The 24,648-nt window shown below is 41.9% G+C and overlaps 1 protein-coding gene across 7 annotated transcripts in view; it reads right to left on the bottom strand.

Moving 5' to 3' along the window:
• LOC102960478 (amyloid beta precursor protein) overlaps nucleotides 1-24,648 on the bottom strand; it is a 269,032-nt gene that overhangs the window by 160,060 nt on the left and 84,324 nt on the right. For all 7 annotated transcript variants that reach the window (XM_042956847.1, XM_042956848.1, XM_042956849.1 and 4 more), the window contains one exon: nucleotides 24,468-24,597. In XM_042956847.1, coding sequence (XP_042812781.1) covers nucleotides 24,468-24,597 — 130 coding nt within the window. The remainder of the gene's footprint in view (nucleotides 1-24,467; nucleotides 24,598-24,648) is intronic.

Raw genomic sequence — 24,648 nt, 5'->3', positions numbered from 1 at the left:
TCAATGGGTGAGTGAGTGACAGTGGACTGTGCGGGGTCCTAAACATTGCCCACACTCTGGCCAGAACCCTAAGTAACACAAGAAGACTCTGGAGTGTTTTTCTAAATGAATTCTTACTGTCCTACAGGTCCAGATTGGAAGTACAAAGACCTGGTAGGGAACTGTTAAAATAATCCAGGTGGGAGATGACAATGTCTTGCACCAAGATGATAGTAGAGAATGGTGAGCAATGGTAAGATTCTGGATAAAGTTTGAAGGAAGAATCTGAAGGATCAACTAAGGGTGTAGGACAAACAGAGTCAAGGATCTCACTTGTTCCTATTCCAGTAGCTAGAGGATACTTTATACTGACAATGACCAAAACAGGCTGGACAAGAACCTTCCATCTGTCCCTCGTGGCCATGCAGACAAGCAGAATGTCCTAGATTTACATGCTTATTAACCCACACAACTACATAATGCATAGCATGATGAGGACCGTAGACAGATACTGACTCCGGCAAATTTTTACTTTACCATTTTAGATTCTCCCTCCATGGACATTTTTTTCTTGAATTTGTTCATTACGCGTCAGTATTCTGTAACTTCCATATGTTAACAAACAGAAATTTTTCTGGGAGGCACTTGTACTCAAGAGATGGGAAGAATACTTACGGAGTAGCCAAAATATTTCTCAACAAACCTCCTCCTGTGATAAAACTGTGGTTAAGTTTTGCTTCATAGAGGGAGTTACTGGGTTCTCCAAGGGGACAAAAGGGTGAATTACAAACTGCTTTAAGAAGGGACTGTTGTTACTGCCAACATTTCATTGTAACTATTACTAGATAACAGAACTGAGCATTCTTAGCCTCAGAAGTCTCTGCCAGAGGGCAGACACTAAATGGATCATGTTAAGGTAAAGGCAAAAATAAAGTGAAAACCAGAAGGTTCACTTAAATTGTCTGTCTGATTTATTCAAGTGAGGGGAGCACAGCCTTATACACACGCATAAATGCCAGGTTGGGTAAAAGAAATAGCGTTTGACCAAGACTCTGAATAACACTGGTCTTAACCAATGAAAACAGCGCAACGGATATATTTTTAAAAGACAGGAACAAAATGAAGATTTGTTGGCAGTTCTGCAGCTTTTAAAAAACCTCGCGTAGGAATGAGTTAACAAGTCTGATTGGGTTATGCAAGTGTGCTGAAATTGAATAATTAACTAAATGGATGATGGCTGCTGGAAGCCAGGCTTTTCACTGTTGGAATGAGAATTTACCGATAAGTAGAGCAGGTGAAATGATCCATGTGGTAGGAATACAGGAGAGTTGGAGACATCAAGATGAACTCGTATCTGGCTTAATACAGATACAGATGCGTGGCTTTAAGAGTATGTACAGATATGTAGAATACAAGGGTGAGTGGACAGAAATATATTGCTCCCTCTTTCAGCTGAGAGGACCCAGTAGGTAAGGAATTCTGGAGGCAATGACCACACTTAGCATCCACATCTCAGTTCTCCAATACCATTGGAGATCTCAATTGGCCATCATCTCAATTTTTCTCTGAGTCTAAAACTTCAAGTTTACTTAAAAACTTTTTTGGAAGTCTCCATATAAAATTTCATACCCATTTGCCTTTGCATCACCATTATTAATACCATTCTCCAATAAAAGGAACACAGGCTTTTTGAAGAAATGGCTGATTCTAGGGGGTGGTGCAGAAAATAAACAACAGGAGCCTGGAGCATCTTGTTCAGAAAAAAAAAAAAAAAAGAAGAAGAAAGAAAGAAAAAGAAGAAGAAGATATTTCAAATAAGCACAAGAGCCCACTGAAAAAGCTCCCAGTGGCCAGCGCGGAAATAATTTGAGCCATAAAATATATCAAGTAGTCTTGGATTATAACTCAAAGTATTCCTAAGTACAAATGACTGAATAAATAAATAAATAGGTGGAAAGGGACAAGTATGTGCAGCAGAGTTCCAAATAATCTACATAGATACTCTACCCTCACTCTACGAGGTGAAGCATAAATCTCTACTCCTTTCCTTGTAGGCTACCCATGGTGACTTCCTTCCGGAACACAGCAGGCAATGGTAGAAAAGGGAGTAACTTTACACTGGAGAAAGCTGACAAACCCCACCCCAGCCAGGCGATCGCGGTCAGTCTCAACGGTGACATACCAAGTTGATAACATGCGCAAATAACATACGATGAGAAGAGCATCTTACTCCTGTGGTCTTCCAAAACACTCGTGACACCAGTCCAACCATGAGACAATTCCAACACAGGAGCACGACCTAAAATACCTGACGGGTACCCCTAAAAACTGCCGTGGTCATTTAAAACACGGCAAGTCTGAGAAGCTGTCACAGCGAAGTGGAGGCTAAGGAGATCTGACAACCAAATGTGATGGGTTTCCTAAAGGGGACCCTGAAAATTAAAAAAAAATCTGAACAAAGTATGAACTTTATCAATAATAAGGTTTCAATACTGGTTCATTGATTGTAAGGAAGGTACCAGACCAATGGAAGATGTTAATAATAAGGGAAACTTGGTTGAGGGGGTATATGGGCATCCTCTGGGCCATCATCTCAATTTTTCTCTAAGTCTAAAACTTCAAGTTGACTTAAAAACTTTTTTGGAAGTCTCCATATAAAATTTCATACCCATTTGCCTTTGCATCACCATTCTGGCCTTCAAAACGGTGTCCGTGAAATTACTATAGCTGCGAAGAAACTGGGGTTAAAAAGATCTTGCTAAGACGGGCTTCTCTTCTATGGCATTTATAATAACTAGACAGAGCTTGGTTTACAGTCTTCTAAGCAAATCTCTCACCAAATCATTTGTGTGATGTGCAGCATTTAAATTCTTTTAAAAACCTGAAGAATTTCAGAGTCCTCACACATATCAATAGGAAAGGAGACGCTTTGGTTTCTAAATTTAACCTTGACTTAGAAATGTACATGCAACATCATAGAATTCAATTACCCTTCACAAGTGAGGAATCTCACGCTTGAAGAATAATTTCCGCACAGCTAATAACAGAACCAGGCTGGGCTCCAGGTCTGGCTCAACTGTAATGCTCACTACACCCGAGTAAAGTGTTACCACATTCCACAAATTCTGCGTCACGGCTTCCTGGCTAACCGACCCTAGATTAGTTAAATCTGTTGCCTCTCTTTTGTTGTATTACTCATATTCATTGTTTTATCAACAATGGGCCTTCTCTGTTACTTACATCTGTAGTAATTCCAACATCAGTTAAAAGACAGAATTATGAAAATAATGGCTAAGTCTTTCCAGATCAGGGGTGTACAAACTCTAAAATGCTTCGGAAACCCCTGGCGTGCGGCCTCAGCATATAGACCCAACCTTCCTCCCTCTGATCCCAGCACCTGCATCTGGGCGTGTGGGATGTGCCTGAAAAACAGACCTCCCCAGAGGGATTCTGATTCAGGTGGTTCACCGACTACACTGAGAAACTGTGCGAACAGCAGGGGGCTTCTCGGGCTTCGAGGCGCACACGCATCGCCTGGGGATCTAGTTAAAGCACAATCTCTGACTGGACAGGTTGAAGGTGGGACCCAGTTTGCCTGTGTAACAAGTTCCCAAGTGATTTGATTCAGCTGTTCCTTCAGGCAGCGAGAATCGACTGAAGGTAATCCATTATAACTAATCTTATTAACGTTTTGGGCTGCTTTGTTTTTTCAGGTTACAGGTTATTATGAAACACTTGTTACAATGGCCTGTCTTTTGCCTTTTCTTTTAATTACGTTAAAATACGCACAGCATAACGGGGCGCCTGGGGGGCTCAGTCGGTTAAGCGCCCGACTTCGGCTCAGGTCATGATCTCGCGGTCCGTGGGTTTGAGCCCCGCGTCGGGCTCTGTGCTGACAGCTCAGAGCCTGGAGCCTGCTTCGGATTCTGTGTCTCCCCCCTCTCTCTGCCGCTCCCATGCTTGTGCCCTGTCTCTGTCTCTCAAAAATAAATAAACGTTAAATATATATATATACATACATATATATATATGTATATGTATATATATATAATCAAGTTATTCATGCCTTCTTCCCATAAGCCTGGGTCTTGTCCCATAGATTTCTCATTCTGGCACAATTTTAGGAATAGGGTAGAAAGAATTCTGCATTTGAAGCCGGAAGGGAGAAAGTGACACAGTGACTCAGGAGGATTTAGTGATTTCCATGCATGAAAAGGGGAGGAGAGTGATACCTTCTGGCCACAGGAGCTCAGAGAAGATGAGGGACAAGGATAAAAATTAACACCTGAAACAATTTGGTTTAATTTTAAGAGATCATCTCTGCTCCCACTCAGTACTGCTGAATCCCACTGTGGACCCAGCTCCATGAAGGAGACACAGAGTCCTTCATAAAAGAGCACAGAGGAGTGCTGTCCACTGGAACACAGGCCACGTAAGCAGTTTTAAATTTCTAGGAGTCACATTAAAAAAGGTCAACTTAGTTTTGGTAACAGTCTTTATTTCACCCAGCAGATCCTAAACGTTGTCATTTCAACATGCAATCCATGTAAAAAATTATCCCTAAAACGGTCTACATTCTCCCTCCATTTTCCAGACTAACTCTTCAATATCTGCCGTGTATTTTACATTATGGCACGTGTCAGTCTGGACTGGCCACAATTCAAATGCTCAACAGCCACACGGGGCTGGTGGCCACCACAGGGCAGTACTAGCTTAGGGTCAAATTTCAGAGATCAGGAATATCTTTCAACGAGTAGGCAGTTGCATGTGGGCAGGTTGAGGTTATGGGGTGAAATCTGAATCCAAAGATAAATCCAAAGATAAAGGCCTACACGGAGAAATAAATCCTAAGTGTGAATACACTGAAAAGGCTGTATTCATAGTTCTATATGCTATCAGAATGCCAGACATTTTGTTTTGAGTTTATTTATTTATTTTGAGAGAGACAAAGAGCACAGCAGGGAGGGGCAGAGACAAAGAATCCCATGCGGTCTCCGGGCCGTCCGCACAGAGCCCGATGTGGGGCTCGAACCCATAAACCGGGAGATCATGACCTGAGCAGAAAGCAAGAGTCGGATGCTTAACCGCCTGAGCCACCCGGGCATCCCTGGAATATCATACATTTTAATCACCGAGAGGAAGATCACTACAATTCAATTTGTTACCACCATTAACCCTATTTACCAGCAAACAGCCCTTTTCTCTCACTTCTCCTTTTGCAGTTCTCATATTTTAATTTTTATTTATAGAGTATGTGATCAATTCGGATGTGGAAATTTAAATCAGGCTTCCTTTATACCTAAGCCGACTCATCTTTAGCCTAGCCCAGTGTTGAATATCGAGAGGAGAGGGGGGAAAAGCAGAAAGTAGAGGGATAGTGTCCTAAATTCTTTATTCTGTCTCTCGGAAACACAAGTATCCTCACTGGCTGCTTTCTCCTAACACTTTCTTTCTGCTTATTAAAATATTCATAGGCTGATAGATTTTAAAGATGCAATTAATTAGGGTTATATATGGGCCTTTTAAAAAGCCACATAATTGCTAACAAAATACCAATCAGCGTGAGGTGCCGTGAGGCCAGAGAACCACCACTTATTACCAAAACCTTAAATTATACAGAGAGGTAAAAATACACAGCCCGTTTTTTCCACATACCAGACTCAGAAACCCACGTGTGAAGTAGGCCGTCATCAAGACAGGAAGAGGCATTTTCACGGATAAACCTCTCAACAGAGTTGGGGACTATCACTTCCAAACCCCTGACTGCCTTTTTCCAGCCCGTTACCATCTGGCCTTGCTGGAACAATCTTCCTCAAGTCTTCTCTCTCTCTTTCTCTCTCTTTTTAAAAAAAAAATTTTTTTTTTTTTTTCCACTTTGGGGAGCTTTTTTTTTTAATATATGAAATTTACTGTCAAATTGGTTTCCATACAACACCCAGTGCTCATCCCAAAAGGTGCCCTCCTCAATACCCATCACCCACCCTGCCCTCCCTCCCACCCCCCATCAACCCTCAGTTTGTTCTCAGTTTTTAACAGTCTCTAATGCTTTGGCTCTCTCCCACTCTAACCTCTTTTTTTTTTTTTTTCCTTCCCCTCCCCCATGGGTTTCTGTTATGTTTCTCAGGATCCACGTAAGAGTGAAACCATATGGTATCTGTCTTTCTCTGTATGGCTTATTTCACTTAGCATCACACTCTCCAGTTCCATCCATGTTGCTACAAAAGGCCATAAAAAAAAAATTTTTTTTTAATGTTTAGTTATTTTTGAGAGACAGAGAGAGACAGAGCATGAGCAGGGGAGGGGCAGAGAGAGAGAGGGAGACACAGGATCCAAAGCAGACTCCGGGCTCCGAGCTGTCAGCAGAGAGCCCAATGCGGGGCTCGAACTCACCAACCGTGAGATCATGATCTGAGCCGAAGTCGGATGCTTAACACACTGAGCCAGCCAGGCACCCCTCAAGTCTTCTCTTAAGGTTTAGAGCAACAAGCATATTAATCTGCTCTCAAGTTTGCTGTCCGTTTTCTTCACCACAGTAGTTGGCTCTTTTCTTCTTCTCTAGCTTCCCGATTCTGGAGACAGCACTTGTATTTCATTCACTGTCCTGAGCTACTTGTTCTTTCCCTTTTACTGGGTCATCTTTTATTTTTTTCCTGTTTATTTGTTTTTGAGAGAGAGAGAGCACATGCACACAAGCAGGGGAGGGGTGGAGAAAGAGGCGGGACAGAGGATCTGAAGCAGGCTCTGTGCAGAGAGCCCAATGTGGGGCTCGAACTCACCAACCTCGAGATCACGACCTGAGCTGAAGTCGGATGCTCAACCGACTGAGCCACCCAGGCATCCCTCACTGATTCATCTTTTAATAATTCTGATTTTATCATCTCAAGTCAGTTTTTAATGTAGATAAATTTTTATCTAAGGAGTGATCATTGGATCAGAGGCTGAATATAAGATTATGCTATTAGCTTTGACATTTTATATTCACTTCAGGCCTCCTATATTGTTTTATTATCTAGGTTGCAGAATATAAATAAATGTGTTTCATTAAAAAAAATAGTAATTCTGATTTTAAAACAAGACAACCGCCCTCTACTTTGTGCTCCTACTTTCTCATTCAGATACAATCGGCCCCTGAACAACACGGGTTTGAACTGTGCGGGTCCACTCACGCACAAAATGTCCTCAACAAACACAGTACAGTACTCTTTCCCTTAGGGTTTTCTTAGTAACATTTTCTTTTCTCCACCTTACTTTATTGTAAGAATACAGTATATAATATGTACAATATATGAAGTCTGTGTTAAGTGACTTTATGGTATCAGAAAGGTCAAGAGTAGACCATTAGTAGTTGAGTTTTGGGGAGTCAAGTTATATGTGATTTTTTTTGACTTTGTCGGGGCTCAACACCCCTAAACCCCATGTTGCTCAAGAGTCAACTGTATTGTCATCCATGCCTAGGGGTTCAACAACTTCCTCTAGTCTTTCAATGTTGACTTTTCAGTTGACATTCCAGTCACTAGCTGGACACCTACTTGAGAGGGTACTGACTTTAGCAGACGGACACCGGACCGCCAAATTTTAGAACTGTACCCAAAGAATAATAAGCACTTCTTCACTGGGTCAGAATCTATCTTTTTATTTTTTTTAATGATTATTTATTTATTTTGAGAGATACAGGGAGTGAGAGAGAGTGCAAATGGGGGAGGGGTAGAAAGACATAAAGAGAGAGAGAGAGGGAGAATCCCAAGCAGACAGAGAGCTGACAGCACAGAGTTTGAAGTAGGGCTCGAACTCATGAACCATGAGATCATGACTTGAGCCGAAATCAAGAGTTGGATGCTTAACCGACTGAGCCACCCAGGCGCCTCAGGTCAAAAATCTATCTTATGTGGAAGCAAGAGATGGGAATAGCGCCAACATCCAACATTTTAGGGGAGCCAAACATGGCAGGGCCTGCTGAACAAATTCTACGTGGTTATAACACCCAGGTCCCCCTGCTCACTTAATAACGCTTCTGTTTCTCAATTAATATGTGTCACAATTCATGTGCCAATCCTCACGGACTGTACCTCTGCAACACTCAGATTGTCCATATTCCAGAAGCTGGACCACCTATCGTGTCACACGTGGAAATGTTCTGAAATGTTGAACTCCATCCAGTGAACCGCTTTGTGAGCAGAAACTTACCTCTGAGCTCTCCCTACTCCTCTTCATCCACTACAGCTACTCATCATGCCCCTGCGTCCCCAACTCTTCATCACTCACTAAGGTTGGCAGAGAAGGTTTCCCAAGTCCCTGCCAGTCTGGCCTGGGACACGAATCCATGATCACCAGTGCTGACCATCAGCTAGCGACCTCCCCACGCACTCATCATGCTCACACCTATTGTTCCAGCTTGTCTCTCTCGTAAGCGTGAGACCCCTGAGACCCAGCTGCCACACTGTGCCCCTTGAGTGCTCAGTAAGTGTCCCTTCTGGGTCCTCTTGTGTCCAGCCCCGACTTGAAATGTCCAGTATTGGGAGACAATGGAGTTGTCTCCTAGTGACCAGAGGAATAAGTATTGCTTTATATTTCAGGGGGTCTCCAACTCAAAACTTCCAGGAAAAACAAAATATAGGGGTACCTGGGTGATTCAGGCAGTTGAGCGTCCAACTCTTGATTTTGGCTCAGGTTATGATCCCAGGGTTGTGGGATTGAGCCCTGTGTCAGGTTCTTAAGATTCTCTCTCTCTCTCTCTCTCTCTCTCTCTCTCTCTCTTTCTCTCTGTCTTTGGCCCCCCTCTGCCCCTCTCCCCCGCTCATGCTCTCTCTCAAAAACTATATATATATATATATATATATATATATATATATATATATAGCAGATACATAGCTATTTAGGGCAAAAGGAGGTAAAGAGGGAATAAAAAATGAAAAAGAAAAGACATGACAGTATTTTTTTTATTTAAAAATTTTTTTTTTAATGTTTATTTATTTTTGAGACAGAGAGAGACAGAGCATGAACGGGGGAGGGGCAGAGAGAGAGGGAGACACAGAATCGGAAGCAGGCTCCAGGCTCTGAGCCATCAGCCCAGAGCCTGATGCGGGGCTCGAACTCACAAACTGTGAGATCGTGACTTGAGCTGAAGTTGGACGCTCAACCGACTGAGCCACCCAGGCGCCCCAAGACATGACAGTATTTAACAAAAGAGCTAGCTAGGAAATAATTAGGGTACAGTATTTGGAATCAGCACAACCTTCTACTGGCATCAGAACATTGCTAAGTCCTCAAGGCTTTGTTAAAAACATTGAAAAAAGAATTAGAGTTCTGTCACTGTACCTGCAACATCATCTAGGGAAGAAGGATTTATTCTATCTAATAGAATAAATATAATAAGGATACACGATTCATCAAGCTCTTCAATAAAAATATGTTTTAGAAATTACCCAGTTCCACTGAGTTGTGTTTCAAAAATCATGTGATTTTTGGGGCGCCTGGGTGGCTCAGTCGGTTGAGCGCCGACTTCGGCTCAGGTCATGATCTCACGGTCCGTGAGTTTGAGCCCCGCGTCGGGCTCTGTGCTGACCACTCAGAGCCCGGAGCCTGTTTCAGATTCTGTGTCTCCCTCTCTCTGACCCTCCCCCATTCATGCTCTGTCTCTCTCTGTCTCAAAAATAAATAAGCGTTAAAAAAATTAAAAAATAAATAACAAAAATCATGTGATTTTTTTCAATGGGGATTGGATCTCAGCTAAATCAGAATCTTGCCTTGTCCTGGGGTGCCCAGGTGGCTCAATCAGTTAAGCGTCTGGCTCTTGATTTCCGCTCAGCTCGTGATCTCATGGTTCATGAGCCTGAGCCCTTGCATCAGGCTCTTAGCTGACAGCATGGAGCCTGCTTGGGATTCTCTCTGTCCCTCTGCCATTCAAATGTGCATGCTCTCTTTCTCAAAATAAATACATAAATATTTAAAAATAAAAAAAGAATCTCTCCCTGTCTTACCACTCCACTGTGGACTTAGAAATTGCCACTCAGACTCGTACACACGGCTTAGTTTCATTATTATAAATCAATCTGCCAAGGCTTGCCATTCCCGAGAGAACTGAATTTCTGGACTTCTAACGAAGAGGGTTTGGGGCATGAAATTACCACCTTAAGGCTTCCAACATGTATATCACAAACTGTTCAGCAGAAAATTCTCCCCGGAAAATTCTGATTCCACGTCTCTAATCCAGTATCTCATGGCTTCTAAGACTGGCCTAACTGAGTTATCTGTCTACACCTGCTAATACAATAAAAGCTAAGAAACTGCTGTGAATCTCTGTGGTAATGAAACATAAAGCCCACATTGTAACAAATAATGGACCTGATTTTTAAAAAGGGAGTATTGTAATCTATTTCAAGATAACTCAAAAACCCTAGAAAAATCTGAGGTCAGTTAAAGGATATTCAAAACTTGAGACTACTGATCAGAGCCTTCCCCAATAACGTATTATTTTCCATATTGACGCAACTCCTTGGGTCGTGTGAGAGAATGAGAACATGGCTATTCTTAAACCTAGTAATTTTCTTTTATCGTCGCAACTTCAATCACGGATGTAAATGAAAATTTCTGCTCACTCTGCTCCTTTTCTGCTTGAATGAATTTTATAATGAAAACGTCTGTGCCCTTCCAACAGAGCACAAGCGTCATTCAAATTTTACACGCCGGGCAAAGAGCGAATGCATTTTGTAGCTGCAGAATCATTTAAAGGTGTGCCCATACAAGCTATGGCACATTTACACATGCCATAGTTTAAAATTCTCTCAAGCAAAAGCAAAGGCCCCAGAAGTAGGTGCATTCAGGCTTCAAACGTTCTCAGCCTAGTTCCTCCCGGCTCTGCACAGCCAGCCCCGCCCTCCCGTCCTGGCCCCTTGTCAACCAGAAAGCGGTGAAACTGTGCCAAAGCCATTTCCATGACCCAAATGGTCTTCCAGGTCAACAATCTAAAGTCACATGAAAACTTCATCTTCAGCTGACCTCTCCAGGGAGCAAATATTTTGAAGGGGAAGCATTTCAGGCATGCGGGAGCTCAGCCTTTAAATAAAACTAGATCTTTAAGTAGTTTTTCAAAGGAAGGCCCTGGAGCACACAGAAGGTGTTTGAAGAAGGCAAAGCTCTCATTTAGCCTTCACATTTATAAATGAGGAATCTGAGTATGATTAGGGCTGATAATGACACGGGGTGATTAATTTTAGGGTACCTCTCATTCCAAATATTACAGTTTCTGTCTTTCACTTAAAATTATAAACATGACTGAAATGTAGATTAGACGAAAGTTATACTTAGAGTCTCAGTTGTTTTAACCCGGAAATGTTGTGGTTTTAGAAAAAAGCTGAGGACAGACCTTTGACTTGGGGTAAGAACACTGGCTATCCAAACCTTCTAAGAAAAGTGTAAGTTGATTTGCCATTTTATGGGCAAAAGCACATTTTCTTTTTTTCTTTTTTTAAATTTATTGATTTTAAGAGAGAGAGAGAGAGAGAGAGCAGGGGAAAGGCAGAGACAGAGGGGAGAGAGAGAATCCCAAGTGGGGTCTGTGGTAACATGTGGGACTCGATCTCACAAACCTTGAGATCATGGCCTGAACTGAAATCAAGAGTCGGACACTTAACTGACTGAGCCACCCAGGTGCCCCAGAAGTAGACTTTCTAAAAATGCATTAAGGCTAACAGGACACAGGATCTCCATTACCTAAGTTAAAAGCAACACATTTTATGGTTTAATGCAGTATTTATTCATGACTGTCTCTCTCCCAGTCAAAAGAACAAAAGGTCAGTCCCCTCTCTTGGCCTGACACCCTTCCCACTCATGCTACTCATGACATGGTAATTCTAGATGTTTCATTTTTTTGGTTGATGTTCAAACCGTCTGGATAGCTGGCTATTTACCTAAATCCTATACCCATAAGAGGTGAATTTAAGACCATCTATAGGAGGCTCCCTTTTTGAAAAACAGAGGTAATGGCATGAGAAGCCAACAATCCCACTGAGTACAAAAGACATCCCTGGTAACAGTTCTCACGTACAAGTGAACATTCATTAACTGCAACAATAAATCCTTAGGTAACTTTACTCATCTGGGCAGCTGTTGAATTGCCATTCTTACATTAGGGCAGTTTTCCAAAAACGTTTTGCCTTCAGAAGAAATTAATTCTTTTCTTTCCAGTTACACTTTTAGTACAAATGTAACATTTCCTCACAGTGGAAGATGCTAATTCCAACACTGAGATCACATCTATATATGTATATATATATAAAGCAAGAAATCTTATTTAAGTTAAAGTATCTAAAAATGCTTTTTGAAGTATAAGAAAGGATTTTGCTTACCATGTCTAGCTTCATTTCTTTTTTTTTTTTTTTGAGGTTCAGCCTGTCATCCATTTCTTTATTTCTATAATTGTATCCTCATCTCTTTAAAAATATATGTGAAAAGTGAATATATAAGTACTCCCTAGGGATTTAAACTTGATTCATTTTATTCTTGCTACTAGTTGTCATTGATGGGCAGAAAACTCAAAACATGACAGATTGCCCAGTGTGAGGTGTATTTCCGCATCAATATTAGAGTTTCTACATTAACCTCATTCAAATCCAATTAATTCTTCTGCATGAAATCAAGGGTCCAGGAGGCTTTTAATAGAAGCTGAAAACAATCCAACCCTTTGCCTCAAACAGATTTGTATCCCAAATGGTACAATAAACCAACAGAGAAAAATGGAATAGGCATAGCCCATGCTCCTGTGTTCTTTGCTTAATCCGAGAAGGCCACATTAACCATTTGTTGATTATAGTTATGGAAACTCACATAACCATGGATTAATAGCTCGAGAATCATCAAGCCAGCCCTTGGGAAGCCACTGCACTGATGGGGCTTCCTAGGAAGTTATGTGTATTGCGAGAAAATGAACCACCCGGGAGGACTCCTATGAAACACCGATATTGAGGATTTTCGAAGTGGGCTACAGAAAAACGAGCCAGAGAAGGAGAAGGAGAGTCAGCAGATAAACAGAAGCAGCAGCATAATGATGGTGCGGGGAGAAGGCACTGGGCCACAGAGTTAGAGACCACTGGGAGGTTAAAGAGGACAGAGAGGCGTCTGAAGGACCTGATGGGAAAGGCAGCAGAGAGCCCATTCCAGGGAGCTGAAGGGAGGGATGCCTGGAACAGCTGCCTGCGGAGGGAGCCGGAGGTTAGGCAGATACAACAGGAATGGCTGACCACCACGTCAAGTCAGGAAGCACAGCTGTGAGTGAGCAGAGCTCACTGAACGCTCACTGATCGGTGGAGGTTAAAGACGTGGGGTCAAGTGACTAATGTGAGGGCCCGGGGGTCTCTGGGGAATCGGGAAATACCAGGAGGTTAAAAGTTACTGACATATGAAGTGCAGTGAAGGGTCTAGTGACCAAAGGTACTTAAAGTCAAAGATCATAGACAACATAGTTAACATTTACTGAAGAAAATATGTGCATTGGTTCCCATGAATTTAGACTCAATCGGGAATTCTAAGAACTTAAATTGAGAACAAAAAGTGGAAGAAGAGAAAAAAAGCTCAAATTTTAAAGACAGTAACTTCTTGGCACATTGAACATGAGCCTCAGGTATTAAATATGCTTTAGAGAACACAGAATATCATAGCCCCTGATATGATAATTCTACGTTCTCAATAAAGCAAAAACAGAGAACCACATGACCCAATCATTAGAATCTAGCAATCCTGAACTGATAAAGACACCCCACAATAAAGAAGGGGGCCTTCTTCAGTGATGGCCACACCGTTAGGTTATAAACACAAACAAGGTCACATGCCACATTCTTAGCAAAGTAGTTAATGTTGAAGGGTAAGGTTTAGGGGAAATTTGAGCTAGGTGACACATTCTTGAAAATGCATGAACCTAATCAACAAACCAACAGGATGGCCCCAAATTTTAATGTCATAGAAAGATAGAAGTACTCCCCCTCGAGAGGTTTATACATCTACACATCAAGCACCTACTAAACACCACATACATCCCATCATTTAACAAAAGCACGTAAACACGACAGGAATTAATGGTCAGCATTCATAAACATTACTCTCTTTTCTTGGAATTCTAAATAAAATAAAATTTTATTTATTTTGAGGGAGAGAGAGAGAAAGACAGCACGAGCAGGGGAGGGGCAGAGAGAGAGGGAGAGAGAGAGAATCTTCAGCAGGCTCCACACTGTCAGCAGAGAGCCCAACGTGGGGCTCAAACTCACAAACCATAAGATCATGACTCAAGCTGAAATCAAGAGTTGGATGTTCAACGACTGAGCCACCCAGGCGCCCCTATGACCCTAACTCTTAAGGTACAACATGAAAATCCAAAAGAAGTTTCTAAACTCCATTACCATTATAAATGGTATTCAAAAGTGATTTTCTGCTAAAACGATCCTCTACCCTTTACTCTCAAGAAGCTTCTATGCTTTGCTCCAGGGCACTCTATCACCATCACCGTCTCCCTAACTCCTATTCTTAAACCAATCCTTCATCCTAATACTTAACCAAAAAAAAGTTCACATTAATCTGGTCATGAAGTGGATGCTTACTAGGACTGGAAATTTGTGGGTGGGTGGGGGGGAAACTTCCAGGGAAGAAGAGGCTGGTTTTGACCATCTTTGAGTCTGGTCCCTGAACAAACCCCTGTTGCTAAACTAGAGAGGATCAGTGTGTTTCCAGAGTAAAGACTATCACAAATACAAACCTCTGTAACATCTCACGTCGTTAATGCCCTAAATTCTATAAAATAGGTATAAAGGTAATTTTATCTACGTACAGTCATAAATTAGAGCCAAGGAGAAGCACACATCTTATGAGGTCGATATATACCCCACAACAAGCTCAGCTATCCAATCAGAGGTTAGTTTTTTCCAGTTAAAAGTTAGACAGCTAGGGGCGCCTGGGTGGCTCAGTCAGTTAGCATCCGACTTCAGCTTGGGTCATGATCTCACAGTTCGTGGGTTCGAGCCCCTGTCGGGCTCTGTGCTGACAGCTCAGAGCCTGGAGCCTGCTTCCATTCTGTGTCTCCCTCTCTCTCTGCACCTCCCCTGCTTGTGCTCTGTCTCCCTCAAAAATAAATAAACATTTAAAAAATTAAAAAAAAAAAAGTTAGCTAAATAAGGAGACCCCTTTAAAAGTAATTTGACTTGCAACTTGTAATATTAGAAGGTATTTTCTAAACTAGAAAAACTGCCTGGAAGCCTTAAACTCCCCTTCTTCCTGCCAGACCTATGTGATAAATTTCTCCGTAGCACAAAGAGGTAATAAAAATCATTGATTGTTATCTCATTGAGCGGTCACTTCTGCTACACGACTCGCTCCTCCATTGCCGAATTCTGTGCTTACATAGCTGTTTTTCTTGATTTTTTCACTGTAGGCCTTCTCACTGTGAGGGTGAAATTGCACGCCTGAGCCCACCCTTTCTCTGCCCACCAGCCTCCTGGTATAGTTCTACCTGGAATCTGCATTATCGCTGTGCCAATACCTCTTAGACCTGGGCAACGACGGATCCTTTCTTTTCATGTTACAACTTTGTTATTCTTCACCTTTTGGGTTTTCTTCTTCTCAAGTTAATACATGCCCCATTTTAAAATTTGCTTTATCTTCTGTGCATCCTTCCGGACTGGATGTCTTCCAAATTCTCCAAAAGAACTCTAAAACCACTCTAAGCACAGGCACGTCCAGCAGGTAGCACATCTGTGCCATTTTTGTTTTTTTCCTGGAGACCTCCCCCTAGGGACCCTCCTGGTCCCCTCTAGTCTGGACTGACTGCTCTCCAACTGCTGCACAGATGTTGCCATGGGACTTCCCTTCGCCATCAGGTTTCAAGCTAAAGCCTGAGACTCACAGACAGGAAAAAAGAGAGGCAGGGTGGGGAGGAACGAAAGCAAAAAGACTCCAGGGATGTATATCACCAATATGAACTAAAATTCACTGAGGGATGTGGAAAAGAGGGACAGTTTAATGAAGACATCCAGGTTAGGAGAATTTATCCCCAGGGGCACCTGGGTGGCTTAGTCGGTTAAGCGTCCGACTTTGGCTCAGGTCAAGGTCTCACAGTTTGTGAGTTTGAGCCCCCCATCGGGCTCTGCACTGACCGCTCAGAGCCTGGAACCTGCTTGATTCCATGTCTCCTCCTCTCTCTGCCCCTCCCTCACTCACGCTCGCTCGCTCTCTCTCTCTCTCTCTCTCACTCAAAAATTAAAAAAAAATTCTTTTTGAAGAGAATTTATCCCTAGATTCTACAGTAAAACAAATATTGAGAGTTTTCTGCATCAAGTGCTAAAACTGAAATATTTCACACAATCCTTTGATACTGAAATTGAAATACATCTTACCTCCAGCTTTAGATTCACTGTCATCTTTATGTCATTTCTTACATTCGTGCTGCTTTTTGTGTGTAACTATTAAAAAAGAGCATACTTTTTTCTTCAATGCTTTTTGACCAACTCTTTCATTATGCACCAACAGCAAATCACATTTTTTAAAAATGTATGGAAATACTGGAGAGAAATCATTTTCCTTAATTTTACTTCAGTATTCTTGATATAATTAAATCTTTCCTTTACAATAAATAGACAGTTATACTTTCATGGGTACTGTTTAGAGATACTGCAAAAATAAGCTATAGGCCCAATGCACAGTATTAAAACTGAAACATTTTAGAGGTGCCTGGGTGGCTCAGTTGGTTAAGCATCCCACTCTTCGTTATGGCTCAGGCCACGATCTCACAGTTCGTGGGTCTGGGCCCCACGTCCGGCTCTGCACTGACAGCAAGGAGCCTGCTAAATAGTCCCTTTATTACTAACAAATAATAAAATTGCAGATTTTACACCTACTGTCAATTAAAAAATGGGAGGATCTTTCAACTCAGAATCAAAAACCGGTATTAAAAATTTCCTTTAGGAGCACCTGGGTAGCTCAGTCCGTTGAACGTCCGATTTTGGCTCTGGTTGTGATCTCGCAATATGTGAGTCTGAGCCCCGAGTTGGGCTCTGTGCTGACAGCTCAGAGCCTGGAGCCTGCCTCAGTTTCTGTGTCTCCCTCTCTCTCTCTCTCTCTCTCTCTCTGCTCACCCCCTGCTCACGCTCTGTCTCTATCTCTTAAAAATAAATACGCATTGGGGTGCCTGGGTGGCTCAGTCGGTTGAGCGGCCGACTTCGGCTCAGGTCATGATCTCGCGGTCCGTGAGTTCGAGCCCCGCGTCAGGCTCTGTGCTGACAGCTCAGAGCCTGGAGCCTGTTTCAGATTCTGTGTCTCCTTCTCTCTCTGACCCTCCCCCATTCATGCTCTGTCTCTCTCTGTCACAAAAATAAATAAACTTAAAAAAATAATAATAAATAAATAAATAAATACGCATTAACAAAATTTATAAAAATTTCCTTCATATTTTCATATAATTAAATAGCATATATTTTATTAAAGCAACTACAAGATTTGCAAGACATTTGGCCAAGAATCGGTTCCCAGAAAACCCACAAATGAATGCAAAGTATTCACCATGATGTTTATCAATGCACCATTTATAATAGCCACCACTACAAAGTAAACAATTAAATGACCCAAAGTAAGGAATAAAACACATTGTAGTGTCCAGCATAATGTTAGTTTAAAAGCTGTGCTTTCCAAGATAATTTCATTTCATGCATGAAGTATTATAAAAATGCTAGGTGAAACAAAGGTCACAAAATAGGAAACAAGAATCACGTAACTGTTAGAGGTGCCTGGGTGGCTGGCTTGGTCGGTTAAGCACCTGACTCTTGATGGTGGCTCAGGTCGTGATCTCACAGTTCAGTTGTGAGATTGGGCCCCGCATCGGGGTCTGCACTGAGCAGAGCCTGCTTGGGATTCTCTCTCCCTCTCTCTCTGCCCTTCCCCCGTGTGCACGCACACTTTCTCTCTCTCTCTGTCAAAATAAGTAAATAAAGTTAAAAAAATACCTATAACTGCTAAAAATACTGAAAACAAAATATAAGCAGAAAATACAGAGTGAAAGGAAGCTGTTATTCCTTGGTAGTGGCTGCATTTTTTAAACTTGGTATGATGACCAGGTATTACTTTTGTAATCAGAGAAGTTTAAGTACACGCTTATAATTCTAGCACGTACTGCGAAGGACAATGCCCATTAACCTCACGCCATGTACTTTTCAGTGCATTACTGAGAAGCATGGGAACAGTGCTATTTTAAATAAATAAACGGAGGTTTCTTTTCTATGCCTGTCATTAGGGACCTGCATCGATAAATTCTGTGTTTTAATAAAGCACTCACAACAGAGCACCCCCACAAGCCATAACAGGAGACTTTCAAAGATTGTTGTTTTTCTTTATGTAATTAATGTTAATGACTTCTGAATATTATCTTCAGTTAAAAAAAAAAGGCAAAATTAAGGATTTAACTAAGCAAATCATTCATGGTATCCTAGCTCTCATCCCAGACAAAACACAAGTTGTTAAAAGTCCCAGAAAGAAGCCATAATAGCAGATACAATAATTAAAACAAGAAGATGAAACTAAATTAGAATTGGAGCCAAAAAAGACTAATTTTTTTTCAAAATTGGATTTATTTAAAAAATTTTTTTTTAACGTTTATTTATTTTGAGACAGAGAGAGACAGAGCATGAATGGGGGAGGGTCAGACAGAGAGGGAGACACAGAATCTGAAACACGCTCCAGGCTCTGAGCTGTCGGCACAGAGCCCGACGCGGGGCTCAAGCTCACGGACCACGAGATCATAACCTGAGCCGAAGTCGGTCGCTTAACCCACTGAGCCACCCAGGTGCCCCAAAATTGGATTTATTTTTAAAGTATCAATCTTTTCTACTTTAGAAAGCAAATCCATCTAGGGCCAATATAATTACGGCCAATGGGGAGCCGGCAGAGGGAGATAACCTACCCAGAAGGAAATTATTTGCTTCGCTTCTCCTACTTAATGAAATGTCCTTTCCAACACGAAGGAATCTATAGGGAAAATGTAGTTTCTTCCCATTTAACAATCCTCCCTGGAACAAATGTAGCTCCCATATACAAATTTGGGGAGAAAATAAGCACAAAACAAGATCAAGGACATTTCTGAAGAATTAGTAATGATGAATGCTGCTTATATGTAGCTAAAGAATGGAGACATTTTCTTTTACTTTGGCAGTATGCTGTGTTTAAAACTAAAATATTTTCCCATAAGAAGTTATTACTACTGTATAAAGCTCGAAAAGCACAACAACCAGCAGATATAACGATTATTCTGTGTGCTCTTTCAAGCTTTTTGACTTCTTTTCCTTTTTAAAAAAACTTTTTTTAATGTTTATTTATTTTTGAGAGAGACAGAGCATGAGGAGGGGAGGGGCAGAGAGAGAGGGAGACACAGAATAGGAAGCAGGCTCCAGGCTCTGAGCTGTGAGCACAGAGCCTGACGTAGGGCTCGAACTCATGAACTCTAAGAGGTCAGGTCATGACCTGAGCCAAAGCTGGACACTTAACCGAGTGAGGCACCCAAGTGCCCCTTGAGTTCTTTTTCAACTCTCACTACCCGTTGATGGATATGACATTTTATGTATGATTTCATATGTTTTTCTGATAAAATTCACTTATTATAGAAATTAACAGGAAAAAAAAAAAACTTCAAAAAAATCAAAATCACCCGTAATCCCATTGGTTGTAGATAAACACTGCTAAGATTTCTTTTCCATTCATGTTTTCTTTTACATAGTTGCAAATCAGCCTGGACATAGTGGTCCTGAAGTATGACTAACCTGGAATATTCAAAGGTCTCACGTGAAAGACCACATAAGAAAGAAGTCTGATAGCTCAGTGATATCAGACTGAACACTCAAGGAACAGTGAGTGATCAGCCTTCCCTGATGAAGAAAAGTCCAGGGGTTCTGGCCATTCTTTGTGATAGCATGATGCAGACAATTCTGAAAAACGCAGGATATTCGGGCCACCTGGGTGGTGTAGTTGGTTAAGCGTCCGACTCAGGTCATGATCTTACGTTTTTTTTGAGTCCGAGCCAGGCATGGGGCGCTGTACTGACAGGGCAGTGCCTGCTTGGGATTCCTTCTCTCCTTCCCTCTGGCCCTCCCCAGCTTGTTCTCTGTCTCTCTGTCTCTCTCTGTCTCTCTCTGTCTCTCTCTCAAAATTCATCAATAAACTTAAAAATATATAAATAAATAAAATAAATTAAAAAAAAAAACCCATAGGCTATTCAAGAATTTCTATCCCTCTTGTGTGTAAAAGCCAGGCTCATCAAGCACCACTCCCACGGTGTGTACGTATATAACCCCACACACAATCTCCCCGGACTTCCTCAGCGGGCATCTGGGCATCTGCGAGAGCCTAGAATCTACAATAAAAATGTTCTTCCGTGCCCAGCCCCATTCTTAAAATTAGGTGAAGTCTCGTGCAACATTCCTGGATATTGTTCTGCTATATGATGGGACTCAAGAGTAGCTGTTGTTCAGCGTCAAATCCAAAAAACTACTCTGGTGCAGTATGTGTCAGAATATCCAACAACAAACTTTTCACACTACAGAAGATGAAGATAGTTGTAGACAATTCACACAAAAGTAGCCACCAAAAGACAAGGTACGACTGTCTTAAAACTTTACTGGGGCACCTGGGTGGCTCAGTCGGTTGAGCGTCCGACTTCAGCTCAGGTCATGATCTCACGGTTTGTGAGCTCGAGCCCCACGTCGGGCTCTGTGCTGACAGCTCGGAGCCTGGAGCCTGCTTCCGATTCTGTGTCTCCCTCTCTCTCTGCCCCTCCCATGCTCACGCTCTGTCTCTATCTCTCTCAAAAATAAATAAGTGTTTTTTAAAAAAAGACACACAAAAAACCAAACTTTATTAATGCAGAAAATTCAAAATCAATGAAGCAAGTATCTTCAGTTTCTCATCTGACCCTATCTGAATGGTTTCCTGGTCATTACTACTTGTATGTTTGGAGAGTCTTGAATATAAAATTAAATAGAATGACACTTAAGGTAGCAATTCCTTAATTTCTAAATTCCTTTGGGTTAAGCTATTAACCGGACTTTGCCCTCAGAGATCAGTAATTTGTCTTACGCAACCCGCTTTGCCTGTACTGGACAGGACCAAGTCCAGAGGAGCTCCGGTTTCAGCGGTTCTATTACACCATGAAGAGCAGTCGTTCAAGTAGAAAGGGGTTGAAGGCTTTGCAAAGAAAATACTCTCCTTGAGTAATGGTAATGATGTGCTTAATTCCGCATGAGATCATGATTAAAATGTTCATATGAGGGGCGCCTGGGTGGCCCAGTGGGTTAAGCATCCGACTTCAGCTCGGGTCATGATCTCATGGTTTGTGAGTTCGAGCCCCACTTTGGGCTCTGTGCTGAGAGCTCAGAGCCTGGAGCCTGCTTCAGATTCTGTGCCTCCCGTTCGCTCTGCCCCTCCCCCGTTCTCTCTCTCTCTCTCTCTCTCTCTAAAATAAATATTGACAGAAAGTTCAATAAAAATGTTCATATGATTAAGAGCGATCTTACATTCTGATTCTAGAAACACAATCAAAAGCAAAGGGTAAGATGAGAAAGCCAGCTCACCCTCAAGGGACATCACCCACTCGCTCCAAGGAAGGAAAGTGTCAACCACAGCCTAATATACTCTCTCCAACTAGACAAAGAGTGCAAGAGAGTGCCGAGCAAGTATGCCCAAGACAAACACAGGATTTGAGGAAAAACAACCCAGTATGACACCGATCCTGCATCCGATAGAAGGGTCAGGAAGGGTGCATGCTAGATGTAACTGGCATTTCTGTCTCAAGCTTTGTTTTCGGTTTTAATATGCTTAATGTTTGAGCCCGTTGTACTTTGTTTTCTAGGTAGTGCCTTTCTGAGAATTACCTTCAGTAAAATCATCTCTTGTCTAAAGGATGTTTGCATATAGCCATAGAGTTTGCAGAGTACTTATATTAATGCTAAACACTAATTACTTGTTCAAGCAGCAAGTAATTTACAACAATGTTGCCCATTCCTACCACAAAGTGGAAAACGTTATCAAGGAAAGATTTACCCTGTACCAGAGTCAGGATCGTTTCTTTTATGAACACAACGTGTGTTGTGACTTTAAAAAAAAGTTATTTATTGCCTGCAATTCACAACTTTTCCTCAATGATCTGATTTTGTAAATCAGGTGGTTATTAGCTCCAGCACAATTTTCTGTTCATACTGTAAGGAACACTGGAGTGTGAACTGAAAGGTCGTGGGCTTTGGTCCTAATTCTGCCACAAACACCTGTGTGGGGTACAGCGAGACATCGCCCCCTCGCGACTCTCAATGTTTGTGCCTGAGAAGTGAGACCACTTAGGATGAGCCTTCCTACATGGGGTATAACATGTTTTCTCACAATAAAAACATCCTGACAGTTCATCACAGCATTATCATAAAGTTTTTTGACTTCACATTTAGATCTGAAGACATTTCATACATCGTTTCATACATCCTTTTGACAGTATTTTGTTCCCTTGGGAGTTTCAATTCCCTCTTGCCAAGGGGAGGGGCACAGAGTGGGGGTAAGGAGAGGGAAGACAATCAGTTTGGGGCCACAGGAAGTTTGGGGTCAAAGGAAATTTGCCACAACTAAGCGGCACCATGGTGGCGAACTATAATCTTACGGTCAATTCCACCGTTTAGTCAGTTCTCACACTTCTGAATAGTTAAGAAGTGGGGAGATCGCAAGCAAAATGATACATGTTCACTTTGGAAACAGGTGCAGTTGCAAGTGACCTAGCAGGTGTCATCAGCAATGATGCTCATCCAAAGACCTGTGACCTGGTTCCCGGTGAGCTTATATTCTCATCGAAATATATCTGAAACATTTCACAGAATGGGTGAGAACCAAAAGAAAGAAATCATTAACAAGATCTGGCCCACCTAAGTAACTGGTTCATGATCTACTTCTTAACTTACACTGAATTAAACGGTCTCTTGACATAATAACTAAATTGGTTTGAAATACACAATTCCCGGAGACAGCTGACCTCTATATTTAAACATTACTTATTTTCATCTTATTAAATTTTCAGTTCTTAACCAGTCAGACAGAAAAGGGTTAGAGCCCTTGTAAAGTATTTAAGAATAAAGAATAAGGAGGAACAGGGGAAGTCTTGAATCATCAAATGTTTAAGAATCTGGTTTTCCACGCTCTGTCCATCAATTCTATCGTGAGCAGTAAATCCACCAAATGAAAACTTCATTCCAATGGCCAGTGCTTTCTATGAATGTCTCAAATTATGCACAAGCATGAACAGTAATCAGCACGTATGCTCTCATGACATTCATGTTTTGATGAGGTATTAAACAGATCTCCAGAATCTTCGGCACTTATCCTAAGTTTGCTGTTGGGACTTTGTAAAAAAAAAGATCCCTTTTAGTCTTTACAAGAAGTCGCTAGAATGTATATCAGTATTTGTCCAAGGTCTCCCTGTATAGACCTCTATGTCCTTGTTTATAACCATGCATAAACCACCATGTTAACCACCAGACCAAAGACTGCGGATTTCCACATTGCCTGGTTATATAAAAATATCAACTAGGAAGAGACTAATAACCAAGTCAGATTAAATATGGAGTGTGACAGTGTTTCCAGAGGAAAAAAGTCAGACATCACATTAAACAGCTCAGTTTTTAAAACAGACGGGGTAAGTAAAATTTGAGGTTTGTGCAAGAAGCACCCAGTTAAACCTTAGTGATCTAACTGGGTCCTCCAGTTTGATAGAAGCAGAAAAAAAGAGTTCACCAACTCTACTGTCCCAACTACAGCCAGGAAGAATAATCAAGTTGTCTCAGGAAAAGAGGTTTTTAAGAAATGAGCAGAATAGAGGAGCTTCGCGTATCATTTTCTCTTCTATGGAGTCAGGAGACAAAACACACACGGCCCCAATTCTCCACGTCTAGACAGTTAGCGTGCATGAGAATCACCTATGGGATTTGGTAAAATGAAAATTCCTGGGCCCCGCCCCCAGGTCTTTTCATTCAGCAGTTATGGAATCGGTCCAAGAATTTGTCATTTGAATAAACATATTAGGTAAATTCATTCTGAAGCAGGGAGTTCAGAAATATTGCTCCTGCGTTGACACCTTAATAGTCTAAAATACAGTCCAATATAGAGTGGCAGAAAGAAACTGCATATTAGATTTAATTAAAACATCCTTCTTGGGCGCCTGGGTGGCTCAGTTGGTTAAGTGTCCGGCTTCGGCTCAGGTCATGATCTCCTGGTTTGTGGGTTCGAGACCCACATTGAGCTCTGTGCTGACAGCTGAGAACCCAGAGCCCGCTTTGGAGTCTATGCCTCCCTCTCTGTCCCTGCCCCTCCCCAAATTGAGCGCACGCGCACGTATGTACTCTCTCTCCCTAAAATAGACATTAAACAAACAAACAACATCCTTCTTTTTCACCCCCAAAGTCCAAAACAATCCGCGTCAGTGACGCGGCTGGCCAGCTCACCTAAGCAGCGGTAGGGAATCACAATGCGGGCGTGGGTCTTGCATTGCTTGTGGCCCCTCTTGCACCAGTTCTGGATGGTCACTGGTTGGTTGGCTTCCACCACGTTGGTGATCTGCAGTTCAGGGTAGACCTGGGGGAGCACACAAGAAGGACAAACTGTGAAGCAGACAAACCGTGAAAC

This window comes from Panthera tigris, chromosome C2 (assembly GCF_018350195.1).
Source record: "Panthera tigris isolate Pti1 chromosome C2, P.tigris_Pti1_mat1.1, whole genome shotgun sequence".
Classification (NCBI taxonomy): domain Eukaryota; kingdom Metazoa; phylum Chordata; class Mammalia; order Carnivora; family Felidae; genus Panthera; species Panthera tigris.
This window is presented reverse-complemented; position numbering and strand designations above follow the sequence as displayed.